The sequence below is a fragment of the Trachypithecus francoisi genome, unplaced genomic scaffold, assembly GCF_009764315.1.
Source record: "Trachypithecus francoisi isolate TF-2019V2 unplaced genomic scaffold, Tfra_2.0 Lachesis_group5, whole genome shotgun sequence".
In the NCBI taxonomy this organism is placed as follows: domain Eukaryota; kingdom Metazoa; phylum Chordata; class Mammalia; order Primates; family Cercopithecidae; genus Trachypithecus; species Trachypithecus francoisi.
In genome coordinates, this window is record NW_022681470.1 from 144,489,664 (window position 1) to 144,512,677 (window position 23,014).

At 52.3% G+C, this 23,014-nt stretch overlaps 1 protein-coding gene across 15 annotated transcripts in view; it reads left to right on the forward strand.

The window, feature by feature from the left end:
* PTPRS (protein tyrosine phosphatase receptor type S) overlaps positions 1–15,423 on the forward strand; it is a 140,235-nt gene extending 124,812 nt beyond the window's left edge. For 10 of the 15 annotated variants that reach the window (XM_033195656.1, XM_033195659.1, XM_033195657.1 and 7 more), the window contains 18 exons: positions 415–508; positions 614–829; positions 1,299–1,456; positions 1,976–1,987; positions 2,242–2,354; positions 3,980–4,027; positions 5,147–5,244; positions 5,331–5,454; positions 6,013–6,188; positions 6,270–6,389; positions 8,272–8,426; positions 8,512–8,797; positions 8,993–9,171; positions 9,912–10,038; positions 10,123–10,248; positions 12,529–12,683; positions 12,864–12,999; positions 14,076–15,423. In XM_033195656.1, the coding sequence (XP_033051547.1) occupies positions 415–508; positions 614–829; positions 1,299–1,456; positions 1,976–1,987; positions 2,242–2,354; positions 3,980–4,027; positions 5,147–5,244; positions 5,331–5,454; positions 6,013–6,188; positions 6,270–6,389; positions 8,272–8,426; positions 8,512–8,797; positions 8,993–9,171; positions 9,912–10,038; positions 10,123–10,248; positions 12,529–12,683; positions 12,864–12,999; positions 14,076–14,144 (2,392 nt within the window). In that variant the 3' untranslated portion in view covers positions 14,145–15,423. The remainder of the gene's footprint in view (positions 1–414; positions 509–613; positions 830–1,298; positions 1,457–1,975; positions 1,988–2,241; positions 2,355–3,979; positions 4,028–5,146; positions 5,245–5,330; positions 5,455–6,012; positions 6,189–6,269; positions 6,390–8,271; positions 8,427–8,511; positions 8,798–8,992; positions 9,172–9,911; positions 10,039–10,122; positions 10,249–12,528; positions 12,684–12,863; positions 13,000–14,075) is intronic. The other 5 variants (XM_033195661.1, XM_033195669.1, XM_033195666.1 and 2 more) reach the window with 2 other exon arrangements.
* The last annotated feature ends 7,591 nt before the right edge of the window (positions 15,424–23,014 follow it).

Genomic DNA, 23,014 nt, shown 5'->3' on the forward strand with positions numbered 1-23,014 from the left:
CCACTGGGTAATACTAGGGTCCCTGAAAGGATTTGGTTCTGGGCTTCCCAACTGGTGGGGAGGCAAAGCTGAGAGTCCCCAGTGGGGAGAGGAGCACTCTGCCTCAGAGGCAGAGAAGATTTAAGGGCTACAAGGCTATGTGGGCATTGAAGCTGGGGCTTTGAAGGATGTATAGGAGTTCAATAATGAGCATTACATGAAGTAAGCCTTCTAGGCAGAAAGTACAGCATGATCCAAGGCCTGGAGGCCTGAGTCAGCAACTGTGGCATTTGTGGATGGGGCACAGGGGAATAGGCTCCTTGTATGCACAGAAGGGAAGAGCCGGAGAAACAGCCTCCCCCATTTGCCCCCATGTAGCATCCGTTGGTCATCCCTATCCACGGCCCCCTTTGACTCTTACCCTTCTCCCTACAGGAGCTATTTCATTGTGATGGTGCCACTGCGCAAGTCTCGTGGAGGCCAATTCCTGACCCCACTGGGTAGCCCGGAGGACATGGATCTGGAGGAGGTGAGGGCCTGGGGCCAAACCTGCAGGGCCCAGATATGTCCCAGCTTTCACGTGCTCTGTTGCTCCTAGCTGAGCTCTGAGCCACCCATGACGCTGTTCCCGCAGCTCATCCAGGACATCTCACGGCTACAGAGGCGCAGCCTGCGGCACTCGCGTCAGCTGGAGGTGCCCCGGCCCTATATCGCAGCTCGCTTCTCTGTGCTGCCACCCACCTTCCATCCCGGCGACCAGAAGCAGTATGGCGGCTTCGATAACCGGGGCCTGGAGCCCGGCCACCGCTATGTCCTGTTTGTGCTTGCTGTGCTTCAGAAGAGTGAGCCTGTAAGTCCTGAAGGGTGTCTGCCAGACACACCTCTGAACGAGGCGGACCCCATTTCCCAGGGCCTTGACCTCAAAACCAGAGGCAGATCCTCTGTGGTCAGTGACAGGCAGTGGGGAAGACTTGGGAGTGGAGGGATCCTGAAACGAAGGTTTCTTAAGAGGAAGAGACCTTCCAAGGTCTGGGGCGTTGAGGGGCGAGTAGGAGTTCAACAAAGAAAAAGCATCCCAGAATGTGCATGTGCAAATGTCTGGGAGGTACAGAAAGGATTTCAGAGTGGGTGGAGCAGAGAAGGCAATGGGGAGAGCCAAGACTGGCAGGGACCAGGTCATGTGGGCCACCAGGGTCAAGGTTCTAGGAATATAGGAGGATCTAAAGCAGGGGAGAAACATGGGTTTGTGTTTGAGAAAGACCTATCTGGCCACTGCAAGGAGGGTGGACACTGATGGAGACCCCCCGCTTTCCCTGCAGACTTTTGCAGCCAGTCCCTTCTCAGACCCCTTCCAGCTGGATAACCCGGACCCCCAACCCATCGTGGATGGCGAGGAGGGGCTTATCTGGGTGATTGGGCCTGTGCTGGCTGTGGTCTTCATAATCTGCATTGTCATTGCTATCCTGCTCTACAAGAAGTAAGCCCTATGTCCTCCCTGACTTGACAGCAGGGAGGGCTTCCTGGAAAAGGAGGGAGGACTTGTCTCAGAGAATCATCACTAAGGGTCTCTGTTGTACACGTGGGGAAATCGAAATTCAGAGAGGTTAAGCCACTTGATCAAGGTCACACAGCATGGGAATGGCAGAGCTAGGGCTCAAAGCAGGCCAGTGGCTTGGCTTCTCCTGTTAACCCCTATCTTCACCTCCGCACGATGATTTGGGGTAGAGGCTGCCTGAATCCAAGTTCAATGAGGATAGCAGTTGTAGTGGCCCCGTGGGGCATGTCCCAGCTTAGAAAGGGAGGGCTGAGATAAGCCTCCTTGTGGTATCGATAGGCAGGGGGACAAACAAGAAAGGGACACCAGTTTCCAGAGGAGACCAAAGCTCAGGGAGGTTAAGGAAGCCACTGAGAGTCATAGAACAAGCCCTTTGTGGCCAGCACACCCTCACCTTTCTTTTTTTCCCTCCTTCTCACCTGTGTCTGCTTTCGGGAACAGCAAACCTGACAGGTAAGAACCAGCCCTACCCCCTGGAGGCTTCAGGCAAGAAGAGGAAGACAGGGAATGGGTTGATACTGTGCCCACGGGAGAGGGGATGTCTGGCTGCCTCCACAGCTTGTACATGTATCTGTACTTGGTCCTGGAAACCCCAGTCATATGGGTATACAGTCCTTTTCCTACCACACATTCCTGGGGCCTGAACTGTGTTCACACATGAACATGTGCCAGTACTAACTGGACTGTTCTGCTTGCTTCTCCTAAAGTAAACGCAAGGACTCAGAACCTCGCACCAAATGCCTCCTGAACAATGCTGACCTCGCCCCTCACCACCCCAAGGACCCTGTGGAAATGAGACGCATTAACTTCCAGACTCCAGGTATGTACTTATCCCTGGTACCAGGGATACCGCCAACAGGGGAGATAGCTGGTGAGAAACAGTAGCTGCCACCCTGGAGGCCCCTCATTTGGCCCCCTCTGAACTATGCTTGGTGCAGCCACATTCTTGATTCCCAAATACCTCCCACCCTACATGGATCTGGGTTTGGAACTCATAGGTTGGTTCTGCTTACAACCAAGTGAGACCTTTTTTAAGTTAACATTTAACTGATGGCTGCTGTCCTCTTCAGGAGCCTAAAGAAGATGTTTAAAAATAAAAAACAGAGAAAACACAAAACTACCCCTCATTTCTTTGGGCAGAAAGAGCTGTTCTTGTTTATCTCTTTAGTTTTAATGTTCCTCAGTGGTGAGAGTTAAGGTTGGCCCTCAGCCATTTTCCACACTCCCTTGGGATATATCCCTAGCAAGGTACAGAAATTATACCTGCCCCACGCCTTGTACCTCTTGCCACCATGGGTGCTGGGGCTCATGCCTCTTTACAGTTCCCTATAAAGTCACCTGCCAGTCAAGGAGAACTGAATCAAAGTCTTATCCTTGATCATTTCCATGTATGATTCACAAACTCCACCATCACCCCCCTCTTCATGGGTTCATGCCAGCTGCTTCTAACCAAGTAAGAAATTTTTCATTTTACTGATGGCTGCTATTCTCCTTATGGGTTCACAGCCTGGTTACATCTTTCCTTCCGACTGTACCAGTCTCCACTTCCTATCTCTGAACTGGTTCATATCAACTCTATTTTCCAACCAAACGGAGATTTTAAACATTTGTATTTAACTGATGTCTTTAGTCCTCCTTAAAGCCTCATGCACAGCCTCACATGCCATTCCTGATGTACTTTCTTCTTCTTGTCTCTGGACTGGCTTGTGTCACTTCTGTTTTCATCCAAATGAGTTTGACCATTCGTATGTAACTGATGACTGCCGTCCTCATAAAGGGATCATACAGGGCCTCATGTATCATCCCTCGTGTATTCTCTTCCCTTTCTTACCTCTGTACTGATTCATGTTGCTTTGGTTTTTCAGCCAAATGAGGATTTTAAATGTGCATGTAACTGATGGCTGCAGTCTTGTAAAGGGATCATGAAGAGTTTCATAATTCGCTGCTAATGTGCTCCCGTTTCATTTCTGTCTCTGGACTAGCTTATGTCTGTTCTGTTTCCATCCAAATAAGGATTTTCCACATGTGCATTTAACTGATGGCTGCTGTCCTCCTTGAAGCTCATGGCATGGGCTCATATGTCCTTTCCCTGCTCCCCCAGCTTCTCCTTCACCATCCTGCATCCTCCTTCCTCTGCTGACCTCAACAGAGGGGACCCAAGGCCAGGCCGGTCTGGGGGAGGGGATTTGTAGACAGAAGAACCTAGCACTTTGGAGTCCTTCCAGAGTGACGGGTCAAGACCAGGACTGACTGGTGTCCAGCCAGAGGGGTACACAGTTAGCAGCTATCGTGAGTCCACAGGTGGAGGTCCAGGTGGCTGTACGTCCCCCACGTTGTCCGCATTGCTCTGCCCTTTGCATCTGCCAGCCAGTGAGGGGTGGGGGAGGCAGAGGTGGAACCCCCACCCCCGCATGTTTTCATTTATTTATTGTTTGCTGTTTGCAGATTCAGGCCTCAGGAGCCCCCTCAGGGAGCCGGGGTTTCACTTTGAAAGTTAGTTTCTGTGTCTGTTTTTGGCTTCCTTTCGCGCCCCCCTGTTCGTTTCCTCTTTGGTTTCTCCATCCTACCTCCTGTCTCTGTCCACGCGCCCACCCACCGCCGGCCCTTGCCCACCTGTCCTGTGCTGGCTCCTGGAAGAGGGCAGGGGGTTGGTCCATTGGGCCCTTAGGTGGCTGTGTGTTACTGCTGTGTGTGTGGTGTGTATGTGTGTGTCAGGGATGTGGGTGAGGCATGTATGTACCCAGGATGTGCCCACGTGCCAGGCAGGCCCCTTAGATGTGAGCTCTTGGGGGGCACCCAGGGCAGCTGGGGACACATGAGAGGCTCAGACCATCAGATGTTACCAATTGGCCTGGAAACCACCTGAGAGCTGAACATCCGGTACACAGGTCCCAGGAGAGGTCAGAGTTCTGCAGACCCAGATATCGGGAAGGGAGAATTGAGCCCACACCCAGCACCTCCAGCAGCCATCCAGGGGGAGCTTGAAAGGATAAGAGCTCTCAGGCCAGGGCCTTCTTGCACCTGCTCCTGCCCCAAACAAGCACAGGGACAGGTGGGGGCCCCTCACTCCCCTCACATACGCGCACACATACTGTTACCCCTCTCCAGTCCCTCGCCTCTACCTGGAAGAGGATTTAGTGCCTCTGATCCCAGAGGGACAGTAAGGGGTGTCAGTCGCCCACCCAAGGACAGTATTTCCAAAGCCCAGCCAGCTGCATCTGCCGTTTAATTTCTGTGCCACAGACTTGCTTCTTGGCTCAAGGCACTGGGAGCTTGACGTCTCCGGGGTGACCCTTCTGCCAGCCCCTGCACCCCCAGCCTGGTCAGAAGGAAGCAGGATGTGCCAACACTGTGATCCAGGCCCCTCCAGGGGGTATCAGACTCTGCCCCGAGCAGCGGCCTCAAACCTGCTGCCTTTAGAGTCCCCTAGGCCTGGGGTCCCAGCCCCTTCGTGAGCCACCCTGAGTCTTCCCCTCCTGCAAGCCCCACCCCAGCCACGCCCTTCTAACCGCAGCTCGCCCATCGCAGACTCACACGTAGAGCACCCCCTTCCCCCAGTCCCTGGCTGGCCCCCCAGTGACCAACCCCGGCGGGGTCTGCTCCATCCTGTAGGTATGCTTAGCCACCCGCCAATCCCCATCGCAGACATGGCAGAGCACACGGAGCGGCTCAAGGCCAACGACAGCCTCAAGCTCTCCCAGGAGTATGAGGTGAGCCCGCCCTCCACCTCCCGCCCTCATCACCTTGGCCTCACAGGCACCTACCCTGACACCCACGCCCTCCCCTTCCTCTCCAGTCCATCGACCCTGGACAGCAGTTCACATGGGAACATTCCAACCTGGAAGTGAACAAGCCGAAGAACCGGTACGCCAACGTCATCGCCTATGACCACTCCCGCGTCATCCTCCAGCCCATTGAAGGTAGCTCAGAGACCCCTGGTCTTAACCTGCCCTTCCCCACTGCACAGAGAGTGCTAGATCCCATGTCTCCCCTTGGCCACTGAGGCCTGATTCTGGTCATAGACCTGGTCCAGCTCCAGCTGGAGGCCACTGGGCATCTTTAGATACGTATTTAACTGATGGCTGCTCTCTCTATTAGATATGTATTTAACTGATGGCTGCTGTCTCTAACATGGCTTCATCTTTCCTTCTGCATCAGTTGTGATCAATCAGAGCAGTTCTGCTGCCCAGGGGACATTTGGCAGTGTCCAGGGACATCTTTGATTGTCACATCTTGGGGGGAAGAAATGTTGCTGGCACAGAGTGGGTGGAGGGCCCAGAACGGCCCCACCACAGAGAGCAATCTGGCCCCAAATGGTGATAGCACTGACAGGGAGAAACTGTGAAGTACAGGTCCCATGGTCACCTCGGGGACAATCTGGGAGCAGTCAGAGTGAACTTCCAGGAAGTGGTTGGCCAGACAGAGCCAACCTGGCAAGACAGCCCCCACAGATCCCTGGCCTCTCGCCCCGGCTACAGGCATCGTGGGTAGTGATTACATCAATGCCAATTACGTGGATGGCTACCGGCGTCAGAACGCGTACATTGCCACACAGGGGCCGCTGCCCGAGACCTTTGGGGACTTCTGGCGTATGGTGTGGGAGCAGCGGTCGGCCACCATCGTCATGATGACGCGTCTGGAGGAGAAGTCACGGGTGAGCCTTGGACCCCACAGCCCTCAAGCCCTCACCGGCCAGCCTGGCCCTTGCTGATGCCTATTTTCTTGCCCGGTCTAGATCAAGTGTGATCAGTACTGGCCCAACAGAGGCACGGAGACCTACGGCTTCATCCAGGTCACGTTGCTAGACACCATCGAGCTGGCCACGTTCTGCGTCAGAACATTCTCTCTGCACAAGGTGAGGCCCGGGCTGGGGGCTGAAGGTGGAGGAATGTGTTGGAAGGGAGGCAGAGGGCCCCAGCTTCTACCCAGGGCACTCCCCATAGGACAGAGAGAAAGCCGAGTGTGTCTACCCAAACTGATTTCATTCTCATGGAACCCACTTCCATGGAAGGGGAAACTGAGGCTCAGAGAGGACACTGCTTTTTCCACTCATGGCAGGAGGACAAAACCAGCAGAGCCCAACTCAGCAATGAGCCTGATTTCCTCTTGCCTTTATTCATGCCCAAGATCCTCTTTGCCTACTGTCCTCTGGCCTCACCCAGCTTGAGCCTATGATGGGGCCTCAGCAGGGCCCCAGCCCTGCCTTCAAGGAGTGTCCAGACAGAGATGGACAGATACTGGCAGCCCTGCGAAGTCAGGGCTGGGATGGAGAAGATCTTCTAGATACGTGTTTAACTGACGGCTGCTGTCCATAGTGTGGTTCCATCTGTTTTTCTCCATCTGTGGTTCTGAATTAGGACAATTCTGCCATCCAGGGGTCATTTGTTATTGTTATAATGGGGAGGGAAGGCGCTACTGGCACCATGATGTATCCCCAACACCCAGCCAGGTCATTGCACCGTCAGGCACCTGCTTGATCTAAGTACCAGAAAACTGAGTACACGGACAAGAGTGAGTGAGAATTCTTGGTTCAGTCACACACATTAAGCACGTGTTATGTCTCATTCGCTAACCTGGACACAAGCACACAACAGGGACCTAAACAGACAAAACGTTCTGCCCTTGGGGGCTTAACAGTCTAGTATACAAGACACAGACCACGACTATGAAACGTCAAGAAAGTTTACGTGTTGAAGGAGAAAAATAGAGGAGAAAAACAGTGTCTGGGACCTGGAAGAGGGTATGATAGGGAAATGTGGGGGAAGAGCATTTCAGGTAAGAGAGTGTAGCCTATGCAGAGGCCCTGGGGCAGGACCGTGCCTGGCATGTTAGAGGAACAGCGGGGAGAGCAGGGAGGGGACAGGGCAGGTCGTGCAGGATCCTGTGGGCCTTGGGGAAGACTTGGGCTTCGACCATGTGGGAGGCAGGAGCCATGGAGGGCTGTGGGCAGAGGAGGGACCAGATCTGACTCAGGCACTCAGGTGCCCTCTGGCTGCTGCAGGGAGGACAGACTGGGGGGCTTGGGTGGGAGCCAAGGTCTGGGGCAAAGAGGGTGGTGACAGTTCTAGACCAGGTTGGCCTCCATGGAGAAGAGGAGCAGGTGGATCGGGATAGACTTTGAAGGCAGAGGCGACAGTCCTGGGTGAGGTGTTAGATGCGAGAGGGGAGAGTTAAGGGTGACTCTCAGTCTGTGGCCAGAGTGCCCAGAAGGTTGGAGCCATTTGGAGCCACCTTCAGCTAAGATGGGGGAGCAGGTTTGGGACGAAGGCCAGATACAGTTGACCATGTTGTGTGTGAAGAGTACACAAGACTCTACTTGGAAACGTCCAGGGGCGGCTAGAGCCCAAGTCAGGCACTTAGGGACATGGAGACTGGGAGGTGCAGACATGGGCATCTTTTTTTAGACAGAGTTTCGCTCTTGTTGCCCAGGCTGGGGTGCAATGGTGCAATGTCCACCTCCTGGGTTCAAACGATTCTCCTGCCTCAACCTCCCGAGTAGCTGGGATTCCAGGCATGCACCACCACGCCCGGCTAATTTTGTATTTTTAGTAGAGACAGGGTTTCACCGTGTTGGTCAGGGTGGTCTTGAACTCTTGACCTCAGATAATCCACCCACCTCAGCCTCCCAAAGTGCTGGGATTACAGGCATGAGCCACCGCGCCCAGCCATTTGGGCATTTTCAGCACATGGGCGGCAGGGTGAGCCAGAGTGACAGGTGACATCCTTGTGGTCCCCAGAATGGCTCCAGTGAGAAACGCGAGGTCCGCCAGTTCCAGTTTACGGCGTGGCCAGACCACGGCGTGCCTGAATACCCAACGCCCTTCCTGGCTTTCCTGCGGAGAGTCAAGACCTGCAACCCACCAGATGCCGGCCCCATCGTGGTTCACTGCAGGTACGTCCACCCCACTCTGCCCCATCCGCTTCCCCTGGCCCCGGCAGCCCAGCAGCCCCTGAACTCCACGTGGCTGTCCCCGCAGTGCTGGTGTGGGCCGTACAGGCTGCTTTATCGTCATCGACGCCATGCTTGAGCGGATCAAGCCAGAGAAGACAGTCGACGTCTATGGCCACGTGACGCTCATGAGGTCGCAGCGCAACTACATGGTGCAGACGGAGGACCAGTACAGCTTCATCCACGAGGCCCTGCTGGAGGCCGTGGGCTGTGGCAACACAGAAGTACCAGCACGCAGCCTCTATGCCTACATCCAGAAGCTGGCCCAGGTGGAGCCTGGCGAGCACGTCACTGGCATGGAACTCGAGTTCAAGGTGCCAGCGGGGTGGAGGCTGCCATGGGCAGGGTGGGGAGGAGGCCCAAAGAGCCGAAAATCAGGCTCGCCCCGAGCAATGGGGACTAGAAGGTGGCGGCAGGGCGCCCCTACCTACTGTTCACCATTGGTGCTCCAGCTGAAAGCATAGCCTTCCTCATCCTAAGGGTGGCTCTTGACCTCCTCCTCCCCACAGCGGCTGGCCAACTCCAAGGCCCACACGTCACGCTTCATCAGTGCCAATCTGCCTTGTAACAAGTTCAAGAACCGCCTGGTGAACATCATGCCCTATGAGAGTACACGGGTCTGTCTGCAGCCCATCCGGGGTGTGGAGGGCTCTGACTACATCAACGCCAGCTTCATTGATGGCTACAGGTAGGTGTCACGCCGTTCTCACCTCAGGGCCCCAGAAGGACCCCATCTCTGCTTTCAAGAGGCCTCCAGTCTTGTGGGAGACAGAGCTGGAGAGATACTGGCAGTCCTGAGCTGTTTAAATATACATCTTTAGATGTATATTTAACCGATGGCTGCTGTCCATAATGTGATTCCATCTGTTCCTCTATACCAGTGGTTCTCCACTGGGGTAATTCTGACACCCTGGGGATATTTCTTATTGTCATGATTACTACTACCGGCACTGACTGGGGGGACCAGCATCCTACAGTACACAGGACTGCTTGTCCCAGAGAACAATCCAGTGCCAAATGTCAATAGCACTGAGATTGAGAAATCCTGGCAACAGAGGGGAGGGCGTTCCGGGCAGAGGGTGCCACACGTGCGAGGGCCCGGAGCTGAGAGCCGGGCCCATGCACGCAGCTAAAAGTAGGGCAGTGGCCCTTGAAGGAGGTGGAGGGAAGAAATCAGGAGAGGTTAGTGGACAGTCCCACAGCTTTGTCAAGGGATTATGAATTTGTTACGAGGCCGGTGGCTTCCCCGCATGCAAAATGGGATCACCGGGAGGGGACATGGTGCACCCGGCATCCATTCCTGGCAGGCAGTGGGGGTGGGAGGTGTAGCTGTTGCCGGCTTGGTCCTGACCCTCCCGGGGCAGCATCAGGTGAGGACCGTGCTGGGTCTCCCCGCCGGCCCTGGGCTCACACACCCCATGCCTGCAGGCAGCAAAAGGCCTACATCGCAACACAGGGGCCGCTGGCGGAGACCACGGAAGACTTCTGGCGCATGCTGTGGGAGAACAATTCGACCATCGTGGTGATGCTGACCAAGCTGCGGGAGATGGGCCGGGTGAGCCAGGGACCACGGCGGGGAAGGGCGAGGGCCCGACTGTGGCTCAGACAGCACTGACCACGGCCACCCTCCCCTCTGCAGGAGAGGTGTCACCAGTACTGGCCGGCCGAGCGCTCTGCCCGCTACCAGTACTTCGTGGTAGATCCGATGGCAGAATACAACATGCCTCAGTATATTCTGCGCGAGTTCAAGGTCACAGATGCCCGGGTGAGTCTAGAGACAGATTGGTGGGAGGGCTGGAGCCAGACTGGGCCCCACAGGCTGTTGCCTTGGTGATCTGGAAAGGGCTGCCCTGTTTGGTGATGGATGCGAAGGCCGAGGGTTAGGGATAAGTGCTAGGAATCAGGAGAAATGTTAGCTGACCAGTTGGCCACTTGTTCCTACCGCCACATAGGTGGAAGAGAGGGTTTTGTCTCTGTGCTGACCCTGTACTGTCTCCACTCACTAGGGAACATGGTCCCAGGGGATGATATTCAAGGAAATGAATGGGGCTTTCCCCTGGAAGCAGCCACCTGTGGAGGATGATACTAAAAGGCTGAAAGGGACTTGAGGAATTGAGGGTGATGGGTGGTAGATGGGGGACAAGGAGAGTCAGATGGTGGGGATTGGCACCGTTGGGTGAGGAGAGATGGGTATGGATGGTGTTGGCTCAATGAAGGACTGCAGTGTCAGGTGGAGGGAGAAAGGCCACGTATTAGGTGGCAACAGATGAAGACTCATAGTGGAAGGTGGCCCTGTTGGGTGACAAAGGATCCAAGTTAGCGGTGGAAGATCGATGATGGTAGAGAATGCAGTGAGGGGATGATAGAGGATGGGGAATGTTGGCCAAGATGACGCCAAAGGATGGTGAAGTCCGCTGAATGAACAGCAATCACTGGGCATTGTGCTGCGAGCAGTGCAAGATGGTGCCCTTAGAGGGCTGGAATCTGGAAATGGAGAAAAGAACACTTGCATAACAGGATGGAGAATGTCAGTGGAATGTGGTAGAGTTTGGGTCAGTGAAGGATGATGCTTTATCAGTGGTGGATGGAGAAAGACAGAATTGGAGGAGGGCGAATGTTTGGCCAGCAGGGGGTGGAGAAAATCAATGGGAAATACTTTGACTAAGAAAAGACAGTAAACCATCAGTAGTCAATGGTATAAACCAATGGGTGGTACAAGATTAAGGAAGATGAGGTTGGGAAAGGAGATTTTGGAAAATGCAAAACATCAGAGAAAGATGGTACATTGGATGGCAAATGGTGGCAGAAGATAACAATTTTGGATGGCACCATTTTGATGGTGGAGAATGGGATTAGAACAAGGTAGATGATGGGGAGTGGAGAATGTCAGTGGAAGATGGTACCCTTGGATGGTAGAGAGTGAATTGTTAGTGATGGATGGTGGAAAATGGCGCCATTGAGTTGTGAAGGATGGAAGATGGCAGAGAATGATGTGGTTGGATGGCACCACTGGGTGGTAGGAAGAGGCTGGAAAGAGGAATGGTTGAGTAGTGGGGAATGAAGACAGTCAGTGGAAGATCCCATCATTGAATGGTTAGGGATGAGTTACCAAGAGGGGATGGTGGTAGACGATGGAAGATGATGGTGTTGGGTGGAACTGTTGGATGGCAGAAGGTAATGAGTTACCAGTGGTGGATGGTGGAAAACAGCACCGTTGGTTGGCAAAGGATGAATGATAATGGCAATAGGTTGTGGAAGATAGTGTTGGATGATTTTGGGTGGTGAAATATGAGTTACCAGTGGTGGATGGTAGAAGATGGTGTTGGATGGAACTGTTGTGTAACAGAAGATGAGTTACCAGCAGTGGGTGGTAGAAACGGCACTATTATCGGATGGTGGAAGATGGTGTTGGATGGTGGAGGATGAAAGATGATGCCACTATTGGGTTGTAGAAGATGAGTCATCAGTGATGAGCTATGGACAGTGATGGAGTGGAGTTGTGCTGTAGGGCCCTGAAATGGCACAGAGTGGAAGATGACAGAGGATCATGGTGAATAGGCGCTGGGAAGGGCGGAGCTGGGTGCACTATTGGATGGTGAAGGATGGAGGATGGAGGTGCTGGATGTCACACAGGATGTGGTGGGTTTGGGAAATGTGGGGGGAGGAACAGCTGGGTAGCGAGGAGTGGTGAGGATAAGGTTGGCGCATCTCTTGTGGAAAGCAGTACCATTGGATTGTGAAGGACGGAAAGTTATCAGGGTGAATGAATGGCGGAGAGTGTAAAAAATGGGGGTGAGGGCCAGGCATGGTGGCTCATGCCTGTAATCGCAGCTAATCGGGAGGCTCAGGCGGGAGAATCACTTGAACCCTGGAGGCGGAGGTTGCAGTGAGCCGAGATCACGCCATTGCACTCCAGCCTGGGTGACAAGAGCGAAACTCCGTCTCAAAAAAAAAAAAAAAATGGGGGTGAGGATAAGGAGGATGGAGAAAAATCCCCATGGCGGCTGCTGACGCTGACAACAAGATTGGGCTCTCTGCACTCCAGGATGGCCAGTCCCGGACCGTCCGGCAGTTCCAGTTCACAGACTGGCCGGAACAGGGTGTGCCAAAGTCGGGGGAGGGTTTCATCGACTTCATCGGCCAAGTGCATAAGACCAAGGAGCAGTTTGGTCAGGACGGCCCCATCTCTGTCCACTGCAGGTGAGCTCCCTCGAGTGCCCCCGCTTTTGGCCCTGCTGGGGAAACTGAGGCCTGGTAGGGACAGCCCCAAGCTTAGGCTGTCCTGTCTGGGCTGTTAAGAGTCCTCGGGGAATCAGGTGGTCAGATCAGGGCTCTCCAGCACCTGCCCCTGAATGGTTGTGCTCACTTGACTTCCACCAGTGCCGGCGTGGGCAGGACAGGCGTCTTCATCACGCTTAGCATTGTGCTGGAGCGGATGCGGTACGAAGGCGTGGTGGACATCTTTCAGACGGTGAAGATGCTACGAACCCAGCGGCCGGCCATGGTGCAGACGGAGGTAAAGACGGGACAGGGAGAGGAGGCAGCCTGGCCTCACACCCTGACTGCCCTAAGCCCCAGTTTCCTTCTCTGTGAGATGAGTACAGCCACCTGGGACTCTCTGGGTCATTGTGGGTAGACGGTCCACAGACCCCTCCTGTGCCAGAAGGGGACCAGTAAACCTCGTAACACAACAGTCGGCTGAAGGTCAGAGCCGAGAAGCAGCCCTTGGAGTGGACAGAGATGGGCTCATTGCGGTCCCCAAGTCACAGCAAGTCTGTGGTTCAGCCTGGACCCTGCCATGAACCACTGATCCTCAAGTCCAACCAATGTACAGATGAGGAAACTGAGGCCCAGACTCCTAGCTCCAAGGGGAATGTTCCAGTGGAGGGGGTTCTGAGCAGCAGCTATGTCTTAAAAGATGAGTGGGGGGACCGGGCATGGCAGCTCACACCTATAATCCCAGCACTTTGGGAAGCTGAGGTGGGAGGATCGCTTGAGCCCATCCTAGGCAACACAGCAAGACCCCATCACTACAAAAAGATAGAAATGAGGCTGGATGTGGTAACTTACACCTGTAATCCCAACACTTTGGGAGGCCAAGGCAGGCGATCACCTGAGGTCAGGGGTTCGAGACCAGCCTAGCCAACATGGTGAAACCCTGTCTCTACTAAAAATACAAAAATTAGCTGGGTGTGGTGGTGCATGCCTGTAATCCCAGCCACTCAGGAGGCTTAGGCAGGAGAATCGCTTGAACCCAGGAGGTGGAGGTTGCAGTGAGCCGAGATGGCGCCACTGCACTCCAGCCCGGGTGACACAGTGAGACTGTCTCAAAATAAATGAATAAAAATGAAAAGGTGAATAGTGCCTCCAGGCAGACGGGAGGAGAGGGCCTTCCAGGTGAAGAATGTAGCTATGTTAGGCCAGAGGTGTGGCATTGCTCACTTCATTGTGGGAGTGCTGTGGGGGCCAAAGAGACCTTCTGCAAGAGACCCGCACCGGGCTGAGGAGCTTGGCCTGCTCTTGAGGGCGATAGGGAGCCCTGGGAGGCATTAGAGCAGGGGAGGTACTAACAGTTCACCTCTGCTTCCCCAGGATGAGTACCAGTTCTGTTACCAGGCGGCACTGGAGTACCTCGGAAGCTTTGACCACTATGCAACCTAAAGCCATGGTCCCCCCCGGCCTGACACCACCGGCCCCGGATGCCTCTACCCTTCCCGGGTGGACCTCCTGAGGCCTGGACCCCCAGTGGGCAGGGCAGGAGGCGGCAGCAGCTGCGTTTCTGCAACGTTTCCGGGGACCATCAGCCCCTCAGGCCCCCCACTGGCCCCGGCCGCCCCAGCGACCTCCCTGGCACCGGCCGCCGCCTTCGAATACTTGGCACATTCCTCCTTTCCTTCCAATTCCAAAACCAGATTCTGGGGTGGGGGGTGGGGGAACGGTGAGCAAATAGGAGTGCTCCCCACAATCGGAGGAGGGCGGGGCACAGACCACGGACAGACCCCTCATCCTCCCCAGCGGTGGTGGGAGGACCCGGGGGCTCCTCCCCGCCCTGCAGCCTGGGGACGCTGGGCTGGGACCAGAATCCAGCTTTCTTTTAAAACTCTCAGTGTAACTATATCCCGTGACATTTCGTTTTTTTTTTAAATAGTGTATTTTTTTTTCCATTTTTTTTTAAAGAGAAACAAACAAAAGACTTGCCAGTCAACAACTTTCAAAGAGAACAACTTTGGCTTATTCATATTCTGTTCAAAGACAGTCTATTTTTTCACTGTAGAAAGCGTCCTTGTGTGATTGATAGTTACGTTCGCAAACGTGCACACCGGGCCCACGGCTGTACCTTGGCTTGCTTTTTTTTTTCTTTTTCTTATTTTTTCTACCATCAGAAAGTTGCTTTGCCCACAGAAGAATGGGATGCCCTTTTTTCTTTTTTGGCTTTTTTCCCCCCCTTTTTGTTTCATTTTTATACATTAAATTTTCAGACATATCAAATACAGTTCTGAGGGTAGGGTCATGGGGGAACTCGGACCCAGCAGCGTTGGGTTCAAACCCATGGGGTACGGTGGAGGGAGACGCTGCTGTAAAAGAGAGATGACAGTGCCTCCCCCCCCCCCCGCCCTGAGAGCCTGAGCTGTCTCCCCGTCTCCCGCCCTCAAGGAGACGGAGAGGATCCTGCTTCTTCGGGGACGGGGGCTGTGTGACTGTGCTGCCCCACATCAGGGACCCTTTCCCCCTGGGACCATGGAGCAGTTTGGGAGCAAAACCAGAAGGACGGACCCCCTCTACCCACCCTGAGCAAGCGAGCTGTTTCTCTTTGTACAAGGGCAGATCTGCGGTTACTTTCAACACTGTTTATTCCGGCGGAAGCAGCGGGCGGTTCTCCCACCCCCTGTGTATGTAGATATATCGAGTTTGTATTAAAGGAAGATCGTCTGACCCCGGCCCATTGTGGCGTCTTTGTGGCACCCCTGCCTGTCCAGTCTCATCCCCGGGGTGGAGGTCGGTGGGGGCCTGGAGAGCTGATCTCATTTCCTTGTGTGAACAGAGGAGTCGTTGTTGGAGACCACACACGGCTGAGGCGGGTGGATCACAAGGTCAGGGGTTCGAGACCAGCCTGGCCAAGATGGTGAAACACCATCTCTACTACAAATACAAAAATGAGCCGGGCGCAGTGGGGGGGACCTGTCATCCCAGCTACTCAGGAGGCTGAGGCAGGAGGATCGCTTGAACCCGAGAGGTGGAGGTTGCAGTGAGCCGAGACCATGCCATCACACTTCAGCCTGGGTGACAGAGCAAGACTCCGTCTCAAAAAAAAAGAATTTGACCACACACCGATGCAGTGGCCAGGCCAAGATTTGAACCCAAGCCCTGGTCCTATAGGGGCTGCCTTGTGTTCGCATTCTAATTAAGTGACCATGATTGAGAATTCACCTTGGGCCAGTCACTCTGAGATAGAAGTTATCAACCCCTTGGCCAGGCACAGTGGCTCACACCTGTAATCCCAGCACCAAAGGGAGGCCGAGTCAGAGGGATCACCAGAGATCGGGAGTTCAAGACCAGCCTGGCCGACATGGTGAAACCTTGTCTCTACTGAAAACACAAAAATTAGCTGGATGTGGTGACACGTGCCTGCAATCCCAGCTACTTGGGAGGCTGGGGCAGGAGAATCGCTTGAACCCGAGAGGCGGAGGTTGCAGTGACCCAAGATCGCATCATTGCACTCCAGCCTGGGTGCCAGAATGAGACTCCATCTCAAAAAAAAAAAAAAATGTTAACTCCATTTACATATTAGGAAACGGGGACTCAGGGAGGGGCACACAATGAGTTTGAGGTGAAGCTGGAATTCATATCCGATCCCATCTCACCCGCAGCCCTGAACAGCACACCGTGCTGCCTTCTCAAAGCATCCTGAGGAGGAACTGAGTCCGTGGAGGGAAGCAACAGGTTGGGCACACTCTTCCTTCTCCATCCTCTAGGCCACTCAGTGAGTGGACCCATGCACTGAGCCAGAGTCACATCCCTGGTGATGGAGGGTGAGCCATTTTGTATCTATACCCTTTGCTTGAGTCACTTCTTGCTCTGGCATAAAAGCCACCGACAGGAGCCAGAGACAGGATGAAAGAGCCTCCGATGATCTCAGAGAAGTTCCAGGAATCAGAAAGGGTGATCTTGGTGAGACCAGGGACCCAGCTCAGGGAAAAATAGGACTATGCCTCTTAGAAACCAGTAGATCAAGGCCGGGCGCGGTGGCTCACGCCTGTAATCCCAGCACTTTGGGAGGCTGAGACGGGTGGATCACAAGGTCAGGAATTCGAGACCAGCCTGGCCAACACGGTGAAACTCCGTCTCTACTAAAAATGCAAAAAAAATTAGCCGGGCGTGCCAGGCACGGTGGCTCACGCCTGTAATCCCAGCACTTTGGGAGGCCGAGGCAGGTGGATCACCTGAGGTCGGGAATTCAAGACCAGCCTGACCAACATGGAGAAACCCTGACTCTACTAAAAATACAAAATTAGCCGGGGTGGTGGCGCATGCCGGTAATCCCAGCTCCTCGGGAGGCTGAGGCAGGAGAATCGCTTGAACCCGGGAGGCAGAGGTTGCAGTGAGCCAAGATCGTGCCATTACACTCCAGCCCAGACAAAAAGAGCGAAACTCTGTCTCAAAAAAAAAAAAAAAATTAGCCAGGCGTGGTGGCGGGTGCCTGTAGTCCCAGCTACTTGGGAGGCTGAGGCAGGAGAATGGCATGAGCCCAGGAGGCGGAGCTTGCAGCGAGCTGAGATCACACCACTGCACTCTAGCCTGGGCGACAGAGCCAGACTCCGCCTCAAAAAAAAAAAAAAAAAAGGGAAGAACCACGTATTATAAGAACTACATTTCATAGCCTCTGAGTTCTGAATTTAAGTAGTAGGGAGGAACCTCTTAGTGACAAACTGTGGGACAAAAGGGACAAACTTTTTTTGTTTGTCTTTTTGAGACGGAGTTTTGCTCTGTTTGCCTAGGCTGGAGTGCAATGGCGCGATCTCGGCTCACTGAAACCTCCGCCTCCCGGGTTCAAGCGATTCTCCTGCCTCAGCCTCCCAAGTAGCTGGGACTACAGGCACTGTGCCACCATACCTGGCTACTTTTTGTATTTTTAGTAGAGATGGGGTTTCGCCGTGTTGGCCAGGCTGGTCTTGAGCTCCTGACCTCCAGTAATCCACCTGCCTTGGCCTCCCAAAGTGCTGGGATTATAGGTGTGAGCCACCGAGGCAGGCCTGGAAAAGTTTTTCTAACCCAAGCCTGGTCCTAACTGAGTCATCTACAACTTTACCAACAGGCTATCCTGTCCAGAGAGCTGCTACTCAATCCTCATGGTCCAGAACTAAAAGCCCTTCTAAGAAGTCATTTCTTACTTTGCTTTTCTGGGCTGCCTGAGCCTCCTGTCCATCCTTCTAGCCAAACACCAAGGCCACTGAAGCTAAAGTGTCTCGATAGGATCTTGCCTTCCTTACTGGGAAGTGGATAAAGAAAATCTTGAAGGAAAGTCAGTGTGTATGCGACCTTCAGCCCTTGAAGTGCTCATGGCTATGGTAGAGGTATGTGACAGCAAACTTCCTGGAATAAGAGGCCCCTAAGGAATTTCCTCAACCCACAGACATGACCACCAAGACTGAGCCTCTCCAAGTGCCTTGGTCCTACCACAGTTACCATAACATCCGCCCCCATTTTTCTGAGCACTTACTGTATACTTGGCTCATGCAGTTTCATTTAATTCTTGTACCAATGCACCATTGGACTGACGAGAAAATTGTGGCTCAGCCAGGTGCCGTGGCTCATGCCTGTAACCCAGCACTTTGGGAGGCCCAGGCAGGCGGATCACCTGAGGTCAGGAGTTCTAGACCAGCCTAGCCAATGTTGTAAAACCCCATCTCTACTAAAAATAGAAAAATGAGCCAGGCGTGGTGATATGTGCCTGTAATCCCAGCTACTCAGGAGGTTGAGGCAGGAGAATCACTTGAACCTGGGAGGTGGAGGTTGCAGTGAGCTGAGATTGCACCACTGCACTCCAGCCTGAGTGACAGAGCAAGATTCTGTCAAGAAAAAAGAAAAGAAAACAAAAAGAAGAAGAAAATTAAGGCTCAAAAAGAGGTCAGGTGTCATCCAAGATCAAAAAGATGGTAAGTGATAGAGCCTGTGCTTGGGACCAACATCTGCCTATCTCCTTTGGCCTCAGCAAGGCGGATGGTCAAGGCATCTCTGAGCACTGCCTGATTAAAGTCAACATTGGCCACACACGGGCACAGTGGCTCACGCCTATAATCCCAAAACTTTAGGAAGCTGAGGCAGGCAGATCACTTGAAAGGTCAGGAGTTTGAGACCAGCCTGGCCAATATGGTAAAACCCTGTCTCTGCTAAAAATATGAACATTAGCCGGGTGTAGTGGTGAGCACCTGTGATCTCAGCTACTCAGGAGGCTGAGGCAGGAGAATCGCTTAAACCCAGGAGGTGGAGGTTGCAGTGAGCCAAGATAGTGCCACTATACTCCAGCCTAGGCAACAGAGCAAAACTCTGTCTCAAACAAAAAAACATTAGCCACATATGACAGTCCCAGGCTAGGAGACAGAGATCCTGGAACAAAGCCCCATCCCCACCTCAACGACATGTTAGAGGCCAAAGCCTCCTATTTCTCTGAAATGTACAAATGCCCTCAGTAAATACATACCCTGCCCCTAACAATATGGTTTGAAATGTTTAAAGCAAAACACGCAAAGGAGAAACTGACATCATCACAGTTATGCTAGAGGACGTGAAAACTAAAAGATGAAGCAAAATTATAAGGATCTCGAGGAGACTAATAACACCCAACTTGATCACATACCTCTTCGCAGGACTTTGTACCCAACAAAAACAGGCATTTTGTCCAAGCACTTGAAGTCATCACAAAAACACACTATGTACGAGAACACGAACAGAGGCCCAACACTCAGCCCTCACTCAGCCGTAATGCAATCAGATTATAAATCAATGATGACCTATGGCTTCTCAAATCCACAGTATTGGAAATACTAACGTTAGTTAAAGATATGTCAAAAGGTAAATTACAATATATGTAGAACTGAGACCTGGAACAGTGGCTCACGCCTGTAATCCCAGCATTCTGGGAGGCCGAGGCAGGCGGATCACTTGAGGTCAGGAGTTCAAGACCAGACTGGCCAACATGGTGAAACCCCGTCTCTATTAAAAATACAAAATTAGCCAGGTGTGATAGCAGATGCCTGTAGTCCCAGCTACTCTGGAGGCTGAGGCACAAGAATTGCTTCAACCTGGGAGGTGGAGGTTGCAGTGAGGCAAGATTATGCCACTGCACTCCAGCTGGGCAACAAAGTGACTCTGTCACAAAGCAAACAAACAAAATACATAGAACTGAATGACAAGACCACTCTGCAAATTAAAACCTGTGGGATACAACGAAAGATGCACTCAGACAGCTGGGCGCAGTGGCTCAAGCCTGTAATCCTAGCACTTTGGGAGGCCAAGGAAGGTGGATCGCCTGAGGTCAGGAGTTCAAGACCAGCCTGACCAAGATGATAAAACCCTGCCCCTACTAAAAAATAAAAAATACAAAAATTAGCCAGGCATGGTGGCAGCCACCTGTAGTTCCAGCTACTCAGGAGACTAAGGCAAGAGAATTGCTTGAATTCGGAAGGCAGAGGTTGCGTGAGCCAAGATTGCCCCACTGCACTCCAGCCTGGGCGACAGAGAGACTCCATCTTAAAAAAGATACACTCAGAGGTAAATGTAGTCTTGAAGTCTTAAGTATGACAGCACTTTTTTTCTTTTTTTTTTTTTTTTTTTTTGCCATTTATGGGATGCTAAAACTAGACAAGCAGTCAAAGAGGTGCTCAGAGGGAAATTCATAGCCTCATATGAATTTATGAAGGAAATAACTGAAAATAAACTAGTTAAGCTTTCAACTCAAGCATCTACCAAAAGAACAAATAAACTCAAGGAAAATCAAGAGAAAATATTACGAAAATCAGAAATTCATGAAATGAGAAGCTACAGCAGCACCACCACCAACAAATAATAATATTAAAATCGGAAGCTGGGTACAGTGGGTCATGCCTGCAATCCCAGCACTTTGGGAGGCCAAGACAGAAGGATTACTTGAACCCAGTAGTTCAAGAACCGCCTGGGCAACCAAGGGAGACCTCCGACTCTACAAAGTAAAGAAATTAGCAAGGTGTGGTGGCACATGCCCATGATCCCAACTACATGAGGGGCTGAGGTGGGAGGATCACTTGAGCCCAGGAGGTTGAGGCTGTACTGAGCTGTGATTGCACCACTGCATTCCAGCCAGGGTGACAGAGACCCCATCTCAGGAAACACCCATAAAAAAGCAGACCTCTGGAAGGAAGACAGAGGCACAAAGGAAAAAACATTAGGGATGACAGGATCAATCACTTTTACCAAGGAGATATGTCATTTATCTATTTATTGAGACAGGGTCTTGCTCTGTTGCCCAGGCTGGAATGCAGTGATATGATCATGGCTCACTGCAACCTTCACATCCCAGGCTCAAGCCATCCTCCCACCTCAGCCTCCCAAGTAGCTGGGACTACAGACGTGCACCACCACGCTTGGCTAATTTTTGTGTTTTTGGTAGAGACGGTGTTTTGCAATGTTGCCCAGGCTTGTCTCGAACTCCTTGACTCAAGCAATTTGCCCAACTTGGCTTCCCAAAGTACTGGGATTACAGATGTGAGCCACTGCACCCAGCTGAGGAGATATTTTATTTATTTATTTTTGAGATGGAGTCTTACTCTGTTGCCCAGGCAGTGGCACAATCTTGGCTCAATGCAACCTCCGATTCCCAAGTTCAAGCAATTCTCTTGCCTCAGCCACCTGAATGCATGCATTTGTGTGTGTGTGTGTGTGTGTGTGTGTATATATATATATATATATATATGCACAGAGATAGGGTTTCTCTATGTTGGCCAAGCTGGTCTTGAACTCCTGACCTCAAGTGACCAACCTGCCTCGGTCTCCCAAAGTGCTGGGGTTAAAGGTGTGAGCCACCACGCCCAGCCCCAAGGAGATATGTTAAAGGATGAGAGTGTACTACATATATATATAATTTTATATTACTAAATATGTAAAATGATACATTGTAAAAACCTAGGAAATTAATATCAATATAAACCAAATTATAAAAAAGTGAATAATCGGCCAGGCGCGGTGGCTCAAGCCTATAATCCCAGCACTTTGGGAGGCCGAGACGGGTGGATCACGAGGTCAGGAGATCGAGACCATCCTGGCTAACACGGTGAAACCCCGTCTCTACTAAAAATACAAAAAAACTAGCTGGGCGAAGTGGCGGGCGCCTGTAGTCCCAGCTACTCGGGAGGCTGAGGCAGGAGAATGGTGTAAACCCGGGAGGCGGAGCTTGCAGTGAGCTGAGATCCAGCCACTGCACTCCAGTCCGGGAGACAGAGCGAGACTCCGCCTCAAAAAAAAAAAAAGTGAATAATCTTAGAAAGTAGTGAAATGAGACCAGGAGTGGTGGCTCATGCCTGTAATCTCAGCACGTTGGGGGCTGAGGTGGGTAGATCACTTGAGCCCAGGAGTTCAAGACCAGCCTGGGCAACATGGCAAAACCTCATCTTTACCAAAAATACATCAAATTAGCCGGGCATGGTGGCACACACCTGTAGTCCCAGCTACTCTGGAGGCTGAAGTGGAAAAATCACCTGAGCTCAGGAAATCAAGGCTGCAGTTAACTGTGATCATGCCACTAGTGTGGGTGATGGAGAGAGACCTTTCTCAAAAAAAAAAAAAAAAAAAAAAAAAAGAGAGAGAGAGAAAGAAAATAGTGAAGTGATTGTAAAGATCTATGCCCCATACAAGGCACCTTCCCAGATACTTTTCCAAGTTAGTTTTGCCAGATCTTCAAGGAAGAGATGATTTGCACCATTGGTAAACTATTGGCTTATGAGGTGAAAAAACTATACAAGGACCAACTAAGGAGGAAAAAAGCACATTCCCCTTATGTGCCTAGATGCAAAAAGGCCAAGAAAATTTCAGTAATGGAAATCTAGCATCTTATTAAAAGAATACAGCCGGGCGCGGTAGCTCAAGCCTGTAATCCCAGCGCTTTGGGAGGCCGAGATGGGCGGATCACGAGGTCAGGAGATCGAGACCATCCTGACTAACACAGTGAAACCCCGTCTCTACTAAAAAATACAAAAAACTAGCAGGGCGAGGTGGTGGGCACCTGTAGTCCCAGCTACTCAGGAGGCTGAGGCAGGAGAATGGCATAAACCTGGGAAGCAGAGCTTGCAGTGAGCTGAGATCTGGGCACTGCACTCCAGCCTGGGCAACAGAGCGAGACTCAGTCTCAAAAAAAAAGGAAAAGAAAAAAAGAAAAAGAATACAATGTTATGACTCAGACAGATTTATGGAATGCAAGGATAGTTCGACTTTATAGATTGGTGCTTTTGGAGGACAAGCTGAGAGTATCTAGTAAATTAAGGATGCACCTAACTTTTTCAGTC